This window comes from Heterodontus francisci, chromosome 18, assembly GCF_036365525.1.
Source record: "Heterodontus francisci isolate sHetFra1 chromosome 18, sHetFra1.hap1, whole genome shotgun sequence".
Taxonomy (NCBI): Eukaryota; Metazoa; Chordata; class Chondrichthyes; order Heterodontiformes; family Heterodontidae; genus Heterodontus; species Heterodontus francisci.
Window position 1 is genome coordinate 71990903 of NC_090388.1, and position 9067 is coordinate 71999969.

General features: G+C 63.9%; 1 protein-coding gene across 1 annotated transcript in view; it reads left to right on the top strand.

Annotated features, from left to right (window-relative positions):
* The first annotated feature begins 478 nt into the window (after nt 1-478).
* LOC137379358 (zinc finger CCHC-type and RNA-binding motif-containing protein 1-like) overlaps nt 479-9067 on the top strand; it is a 68367-nt gene continuing 59778 nt past the window's right edge. The window contains exon 1 of the mRNA XM_068050064.1: nt 479-531. Coding sequence (XP_067906165.1) covers nt 479-531 — 53 coding nt within the window. The remainder of the gene's footprint in view (nt 532-9067) is intronic.

The window sequence follows — 9067 nt, forward strand, 5'->3', positions numbered from 1 at the left end:
TAGGATAGCTTGCTCCCTCGTTGGTTCCATTACATACTGTTCAAGAAAACTATCACGGATACAGTCAACGAATTCCTCCTCAAGGCTACCGTGACTGAGCTGGTTCGACCAATCTACATGTAGATTAAAATCCCCCATGATAATTGCCGTACCATTTTTACAGGCATTAGTTATTTCTTTGTTTATGGCCCGCCCCAATGTGATATTATTTGGTGGCCTATAGACTACGCCTATCAATGACTTTTTCTTCTTAGAGTTTCTAATTTCCACCCAAGTGGATTCAACCTCATTCTCCATAGAACCTATATTATCTCTCAGCACCGCCCTGATGTCGTCCTTGAGTATCAGAGCTACACCACCTCCCTTATCTTCCTGTCTGTCTTTCCGAATAGTCTGGTACCCCTGGATATTTAACTCCCAGTCGTGACCAACCTGTAACCATGTCTCCGTAATGGCTACCAAATCATATTTATTCGCGATGATTTGTGCCGTTAACTCATCAACCTTGTTACGAATGCTACGAGCATTCAGGTAAAGTGCTTTTATGCTATCTTTCTTACCCTCATGATTCCCAACATCTCTAATAATAACTCCTGAGTTATCCTTCCTTTCTGCTTCTTTCAATTTCCTTCCTAAAATATGCTTTCAGGACCTCATCCCTCTTCCTACCTATGTCATTAGTACCAATGTGGACCACGACGTCCGGCTGTTCACCCTCCCCCAGACGGATGTCCTGCAGCTGTGCGTGACATCCTTGACCTTGGCACCAGGGAGGCAACACACCATCCTGGAGTCACGTTTACTGCCGCAGAAACGCCTGACTGATCCCCTGACTATTGAATCCCCTGTCACTATTGCACTTCCACTCTTCCGCCCCTCCTGTGCAGCTGAGCTACCCGTGGTGCCACGGACTTTGCACTGGTTGCACTTCTCTGAGGAACCATCGCTCTCATCAGTATCCAAATGGAAAACCGATTAGCAAAGAAGATAGACTCAGGGGACTCCTGTACTGCTTGTCTTGTTCTCTTAGACTGCCAGGCAGTCACCCATTCCCTCTCTGCCTGTATGCTCCTAACCTGCAGTGTGAGCACCTCCCTAAACGTCCTCTGCCTCACGGATGCACAACAGTGACTTCAGCCGCTGCTAGAGTTCCGAAACCCGGAGCTCAAGCTTCTGCAGCTGGTGACGCTTCCTGCAGATGTCTGGGACATGTGGTGCATCCATGACTTCCCACATACTGCAGGACGTACATTCCACTTGCCCGAGTTGAACCATGGCTGCTGATGCTGCGCAGAACCACACACTAGCCATCTCTGCAACTGAACTACCTGGACTCCATGGTGGTGAAATTTGAAATCCTGCACAGGGAATTCGAATTTGGATTTTGGTATGCTTATATGGTGGGGGAGGGATTCTGAAATGCTGACCAGTGATGCTGGGCAGCCTGTTTGAGAGGGAGAAATGAGAGAGAATAGGCAAGGACTAGAGGATGAGGACAGAAAGGAAGATGGTGTGAAAGGGGTTGAAGGAAAGGAAGGGAGGGGTTTGAGAACTGGAGGAGGAAGAGTAGAATGAAGAAGGAAAATGAACACAGACTACATATCTGCTCTATCACCAAGACAGCCTACTTCCACTTCCATAACATTGCCTGACTCTGCCCCTGCCTTGTTTCACCTGCTGCTGACCCTTTTCCATGCCTTTATAACTTCTAGACGAGGCTATTCCAATGCTCTACTGACTGGTCTCCCATCTTCCACTCTACATAACATGGAGCTCATCCAAATCTTTATTGTCGATACAAAAGCAAAATACCATGGATGCTGGAAATCTGAAACAAAAACAGAAAATGTTTGAAATACTCCGCAGCTCAGGGGGCATCGGTGGAGACAAAAGCAGAGTTTCAGGTCGGTAACCTTTCATTGACCAGGTCATCAACCTGAAATGTTAACTCTGCTTTTCTCTCCACTGATGCTGCCTGACCTGAGTATTTCCAGCATTTTTTGTTTCTGTTTATTGTCCATAACTTAACTCTCACCAAGTTACCATGTCACATTCACCTATCACCATGTGTATGGTGGCCTACATTGGCTCCCAGGCTGACAATGTCTCGATTTTAAAATTCTCGTCCTTGTCTCCAAATCTCTCCCGTGGCCTCACCTCTCCCTATCTCAGCCAACAACCCTTGGTGATCTCGGCGCTCATCCAGTTCTGGCCTGTTATCCATCCCCAGTTTTAATCGCTCCAATTTGGACTGTGCCTTCAGCTGCCTGTGCTCAAAGCTCTGGCATTCCCTTCCTAAAACTCTCCACCTCTTTCTCTTCCTTTTAAAGACACTTCTTGAAACCTACCTCTTTGATTAAGCTTTTAATCTGTCCTAATAGCTCCTTCTTATGTGGTTCAGTGTCGAATTTTGTTCGATTGTCCTCCTGCAAAGTGCTTTGGAATGTTTTACTACAGTAAAGATGCCATATAAATTCACATTAATGTTGTTGGGGCTAATATTCTTCACTCAATGCCTGTTTGCCAGTATACTACTTAGCAAGATGGCTTTACTGAGTCGCTGGGAGTTCAGTGCTGGAAGGATGAACATCTTTACTGTGGTAACTCGCTCTCTCTCGCGCTCTCTCTCTGCGCGCTCTCTCTCTGCGCGCTCTCTCTCTGCGCGCTCTCTCTCTGCGCGCGCGCTCTCTCTCCGCGCGCGCTCTCTCTCTCCGCGCGCGCTCTCTCTCTCCGCGCGCGCTCTCTCTCTCCGCGCGCGCTCTCTCTCTCCGCGCGCGCTCTCTCTCTCCGCGCGCGCTCTCTCTCTCCGCGCGCGCTCTCTCTCTCCGCGCGCGCTCTCTCTCTCCGCGCGCGCTCTCTCTCTCCGCGCGCGCTCTCTCTCTCCGCGCGCGCTCTCTCTCTCCGCGCGCGCTCTCTCTCTCCGCGCGCGCTCTCTCTCTCCGCGCGCGCTCTCTCTCTCCGCGCGCGCTCTCTCTCTCCGCGCGCGCTCTCTCGCTCCGCGCGCGCTCTCTCGCTCCGCGCGCGCTCTCTCGCTCCGCGCGCGCTCTCTCGCTCCGCGCGCGCTCTCTCGCTCCGCGCGCGCTCTCTCGCTCCGCGCGCGCTCTCTCGCTCCGCGCGCGCTCTCTCGCTCCGCGCGCGCTCTCTCGCTCCGCGCGCGCTCTCTCGCTCCGCGCGCGCTCTCTCGCTCCGCGCGCGCTCTCTCGCTCCGCGCGCGCTCTCTCGCTCCGCGCGCGCTCTCTCGCTCCGCGCGCGCTCTCTCGCTCCGCGCGCGCTCTCTCGCTCCGCGCGCGCTCTCTCGCTCCGCGCGCGCTCTCTCGCTCCGCGCGCGCTCTCTCGCTCCGCGCGCGCTCTCTCGCTCCGCGCGCGCTCTCTCGCTCCGCGCGCGCTCTCTCGCTCCGCGCGCGCTCTCTCGCTCCGCGCGCGCTCTCTCGCTCCGCGCGCGCTCTCTCGCTCCGCGCGCGCTCTCTCGCTCCGCGCGCGCTCTCTCGCTCCGCGCGCGCTCTCGCGCTCCGCGCGCGCTCTCGCGCTCCGCGCGCGCTCTCTCTCTCCGCGCGCGCTCTCTCTCTCCGCGCTCGCTCTCGCGCTTTCTCTCCGCGCTCGCTCTCGCGCTTTCTCTCGCGCTCGCTCTCGCGCTTTCCCTCGCGCTCGCTCTCGCGCTTTCTCTCGCGCTCGCTCTCTCTCGCGCTCGCTCTCTCTCGCGCTCGCTCTCTCTCGCGCTCTCTCTCTCTCCGCGCGCTCTCTCTCTCCGCGCGCTCTCCGCGCGCTCTCTCTCTCTCGCGCTCGCTCGCTCTCGCGCTCGCTCGCTCTCGCGCTCGCTCGCTCTCTCGCGCTCGCTCGCTCTCTCGCGCTCGCTCGCTCTCGCTCGCTCGCTCGCTCTCGCTCGCTCTCTCTCGCGCTCGCTCTCTCTCGCGCTCGCTCTCTCTCGCGCTCTCTCTCGCTCTCGCGCGCTCTCGCGCTCTCTCTCGCGCTCTCTCTCGCGCTCTCTCTCGCGCTCTCTCTCGCGCTCTCTCTCGCGCTCTCTCTCGCGCTCGCTCTCGCGCTCTCTCTCGCGCTCTCTCTCGCGCTCGCTCTCGCGCTCTCTCTCGCGCTCTCTCTCGCGCTCGCTCTCGCGCTCTCTCTCGCGCTCGCTCTCGCGCTCTCTCTCGCGCTCTCTCTCGCGCTCGCTCTCGCGCTCTCTCTCGCGCTCGCTCTCGCGCTCGCTCTCGCGCTCGCTCTCGCGCTCGCTCTCGCGCTCGCGCTCGCGCTCGCTCTCGCGCTCGCGCTCGCGCTCGCTCTCTCTCGCGCTCGCTCTCTCTCGCGCTCGCTCTCTCTCGCTCTCGCGCTCGCTCTCGCTCTCGCGCTCGCTCTCGCTCTCGCGCTCGCTCTCGCTCTCGCGCTCGCTCTCGCGCTCGCGCTCGCTCTCGCGCTCTCTCTCGCTCTCGCGCTCTCTCTCGCTCTCGCGCTCTCTCTCGCTCTCGCGCTCTCTCTCGCTCTCGCGCTCTCTCTCGCTCTCGCGCTCTCTCTCGCTCTCGCGCTCTCTCTCGCTCTCGCGCTCTCTCTCGCTCTCGCGCTCTCTCGCGCTCTCTCTCGCTCTCGCGCTCTCTCTCGCTCTCGCGCTCTCTCTCGCTCTCGCGCTCGCTCTCGCGCTCGCTCTCGCGCTCTCTCTCGCTCTCGCGCTCTCTCTCGCTCTCGCGCTCTCTCTCGCTCTCGCGCTCTCTCTCGCTCTCGCGCTCTCTCGCGCTCTCTCGCGCTCTCTCGCGCTCTCTCGCGCTCTCTCGCGCTCTCTCGCGCTCTCTCGCGCTCTCTCGCGCTCTCTCGCGCTCTCTCGCGCTCTCTCGCGCTCTCTCGCGCTCTCTCGCGCTCTCTCGCGCTCTCTCGCGCTCTCTCGCGCTCTCGCGCTCTCTCGCGCTCTCTCGCGCTCTCTCGCGCTCTCGCGCTCGCGCTCGCGCTCTCTCTCTCGCGCTCGCGCTCGCGCTCGCGCTCTCTCTCGCTCTCGCGCTCTCTCTCGCTCTCGCGCTCTCTCTCGCTCTCGCGCTCTCTCGCGCTCTCTCGCGCTCTCTCGCGCTCTCTCGCGCTCTCTCGCGCTCTCTCGCGCTCTCTCGCGCTCTCTCGCTCTCTCTCGCTCTCGCGCTCTCGCGCTCTCTCTCGCTCTCGCGCTCTCTCTCGCTCTCGCGCTCTCTCTCGCTCTCTCTCGCTCTCGCGCTCTCTCGCGCTCTCTCTCGCGCTCTCTCTCGCGCTCTCTCTCGCGCTCTCTCTCGCGCTCGCTCTCGCGCTCTCTCTCGCTCTCGCGCTCTCTCTCGCTCTCTCTCTCGCGCTCTCTCGCGCTCTCTCGCGCTCTCTCGCGCTCTCTCGCGCTCTCTCGCGCTCTCTCTCGCTCTCGCGCTCTCTCTCGCTCTCGCGCTCTCTCTCGCGCTCTCTCTCGCGCTCTCTCTCGCGCTCTCTCGCGCGCTCTCTCGCGCTCTCTCTCGCGCTCTCTCTCGCGCTCTCTCTCTCGCGCTCTCTCTCGCGCTCTCTCTCGCGCTCTCTCTCTCGCGCTCTCTCTCTCGCGCTCTCTCTCTCGCGCTCTCTCTCTCGCGCTCTCTCTCTCGCGCTCTCTCTCTCGCGCTCTCTCTCTCGCGCTCTCTCTCTCGCGCTCTCTCTCTCGCGCTCTCTCTCTCGCGCTCTCTCTCTCGCGCTCTCTCTCTCGCCGCTCTCTCTCCCTCGCGCTCTCTCTCTTCCGCGCTCTCTCTCTCGCGCTCTCTCTCTCGCGCTCTCTCTCTCGCGCTCTCTCTCGCGCTCTCTCTCTCCGCGCTCTCTCTCCTCGCGCTCTCTCTCTCGCGCTCTCTCTCTCGCGCTCTCTCTCTCCGCGCTCTCTCTCTCTCGCGCGCTCTCTCTCTCGCGCGCTCTCTCTCTCGCTCGCTCTCTCTCTCGCGCTCGCTCTCTCTCTCGCGCTCTCTCTCTCTCGCGCTCTCTCTCTCTCGCGCTCTCTCTCTCTCTCGCGCTCTCTCTCTCTCTCGCGCTCTCTCTCTCTCGCGCTCTCTCTCTCTCGCGCTCTCTCTCTCTCGCGCTCTCTCTCTCTCTCGCGCGCTCTCTCTCTGCAGCGCTCTCTCTCTCTCGCGCTCTCTCTCTCTCGCCTCGCTCTCTCTCATCGCGCTCTCTCTCTCTCGCGCTCTCTCTCTCTCCGCGCTCTCTCTCTCTCTCGCGCTCTCTCTCTCTCGCGCTCGCTCTCTCTCTCGCGCTCGCTCCTCTCGCTCTCTCTCTCGCGCTCGCTCTCTCTCTCGCGCTCGCTCTCTCTCTCGCGCTCGCTCTCTCTCTCTCGCGCTCTCGCCTCTCCTCTCTCTCGCGCTCGCTCTCTCTCTCGCGCTCGCTCTCTCTCTCGCGCTCGCTCTCTCTCTCTCGCGCTCGCTCTCTCTCTCGCGCTCGCTCTCTCTCTCTCGCGCTCCGCCCTCTCTCTCGCCCTCGCCCTCTCTCTCGCCCTCGCCCTCTCTCTCGCCCTCGCCCTCTCTCTCGCCTCCTCGCCCTCTCTCTCGCCCTCGCCCTCTCTCTCGCCCTCGCCCCTCTCTCTCGCCCTCGCCCTCTCTCTCGCCCTCGCCCTCTCTCTCGCCCTCGCCCTCTCTCTCTCGCCCTCGCCCTCTCTCTCGCCCTCGCCCTCTCTCTCGCCCTCGCCCTCTCTCTCGCCCTCGCCCTCTCTCTCGCCCTCGCCCTCTCTCTCGCCCTCAGCCCTCTCTCTCGCCCTCGCCCTCTCTCTCGCCCTCGCCCTCTCTCTCCTCGCCCTCGCCTCTCTCTCGCCCTCGCCCTCTCTCTCGCCCTCGCCCTCGCCCTCGCCCTCGCCCTCGCCCTCGCCCTCGCCCTCGCCCTCGCTCTCGCCCTCGCCTCTCGCCCTCGCCCTCGCCCTCTCTCTCGCCCTCGCCCTCGCCCTCGCCCTCTCTCTCGCCCTCGCCCTCTCTCTCGCCCTCGCCCTCTCTCTCGCCCTCGCCCTCGCCCTCGCCCTCGCCCCTCGCCCTCGCCCTCGCCCTCGCCCTCGCCTCGCCTCGCCCTCGCCCTCGCCCTCTCTCTCGCTCTCGCCCTCGCCCTCGCCCTCTCTCTCGCCTCTCTCTCGCCCTCGCCCTCTCTCTCGCCCTCGCCCTCGCCCTCGCCCTCAGCCCTCGCCCTCGCCCTCGCCCTCGCCTCTCTCTCGCCCTCGCCCTCGCCCTCTCTCCTCGCCCTCGCCCTCCTCCCTCTCTCTCGCCCTCGCCCCTCTCCTCTCTCCTCGCCCTCTCTCCTCGCCCTCGCCTCTCTCTCCTCGCCCTCTCTCTCGCCCTCTCAGCCCTCGCCCTCGCCCCTCGCCCTCGCCCTCGCCCTCAGCCCTCGCCCTCCCTCGCCCTCAGCCCTCTGCCCTCGCCCTCGCCCTCCTCTCTCGCTCTCGCCCTCGCCCTCTCTCTCGCCCTCTCTCTCGCCCTCGCCCTCTCTCTCGCCCTCGCCCTCAGCCCTCCCTCTCTCTCGCCCTCATCTCTCGCCCTCGCCCTCTCTCTCGCCCTCGCCCTCTCTCTCGCCCTCGCCCTCTCTCCTCGCCCTCGCCCCTCTCTCTCGCGCTCTCTCTCTCTCGCCCTCGCCCTCTCTCTCGCCCTCTCTCTCTCTCGCCCTCGCCCTCTCTCTCTCGCCCTCTCTCTCGCCCTCGCCCTCTCTCTCGCCCTCAGCCCTCACTCTCGCCCTCGCCCTCTCTCTCGCCTCGCCCTCGCCCTCGCCCTCTGCCCTCAGCCCTCGCCCTCGCCCTCGCCCTCGCCCTCGCCCTCGCCTCCTCAAGCCCTCGCCCTCGCCCTCGCCCTCGCCCTCGCCCTCTCTCTCGCCCCTCGCCCTCTCTCTCAGCCCTCGCCCTCTCTTGCCTCTCTCTCGCCCTCTCTCTCGCCCTCGCCTCTCTCTCGCCCCTCGCCCTCTCTCTCGCCCCGCCCTCTCTCTCTCGCCCTCGCCTCGCCCTCTCGCCCTCGCCCTCGCCCTCGCCCTCTCGCCCTCGCCCTCGCCCTCGCCCTCGCACTCGCCCTCTCCCTCGCCCTCGCCCCTCTCTCGCTCTCTCGCCCTCGCCTCCTCTCTCGCTCTCGCCCTCGCCCTCTCTCTCGCTCTCGCCCTCGCCCTCTCTCTCGCTCTCGCCTCGCCCTCTCTCTCGCTCTCGCCCTCAGCCCTCTCACTCGCTCTCGCCCTCTCTCTCGCTCTCGCCCTCTCTCTCGCTCTCGCCTCTCTCTCGCTCTCGCCCTCTCTCTCTCGCTCTCGCCCTCTCTCTCTCTCGCGCCCTCTCTCTCTCCGCGCGCTCTCTCTCTCCGCGCGCTCTCTCTCTCCGCGCGCTCTCTCTCTCCGCGCGCTCTCTCTCTCCGCGCGCTCTCTCTCTCCGCGCGCTCTCTCTCTCCGCGCGCGCTCTCTCTCCGCGCGCGCTCTCTCTCTCCGCGCGCGCTCTCTCTCTCCGCGCGCGCTCTCTCTCTCCGCGCGCGCTCTCTCTCTCCGCGCGCGCTCTCTCTCTCCGCGCGCGCTCTCTCTCTCCGCGCGCGCTCTCTCTCTCCGCGCGCGCTCTCTCTCTCCGCGCGCGCTCTCTCTCTCCGCGCGCGCTCTCTCTCTCGCGCGCGCTCTCTCTCTCCGCGCGCGCTCTCTCTCTCCGCGCGCAGCTCTCTCTCTCCGCGCGCGCTCTCTCTCTCCGCGCGCGCTCTCTCTCTCCGCGCGCGCTCTCCTCCTCTCGCTCTCCGCGCGCTCGCTCTCTCTCTCCGCGCGCGCTCTCTCTCTCGCCGCGCGCGCTCTCTCTCTCCGCGCGCGCTCTCTCTCTCCGCGCGCGCTCTCTCTCCTCGCGCGCCGCTCTCTCTCCGCGCGCGCTCTCTCTCTCCGCGCGCGCTCTCTCTCTCCGCGCGCGCTCTCGCTCTCCGCGCTCTCTCTCTCTCGCTCTCTCGCTTTCTCTCAGCTCTCGCGCTCACTCGCTCTCAGCGCCCTCTCGCTCTCGCGCGCTCTCTCGCTCTCAGCGCTCTCTCTCGCGCGCTCTCTCTCTCGCGCTCTCTCTCGCGCTCGCTCTCTCTCGCGCTCGCTCTCTCTCGCGCTCGCTCCTCTCTCGCGCTCGCTCTCTCTCCCTCGCTCTACGACTCTCGCGCATCTGCTA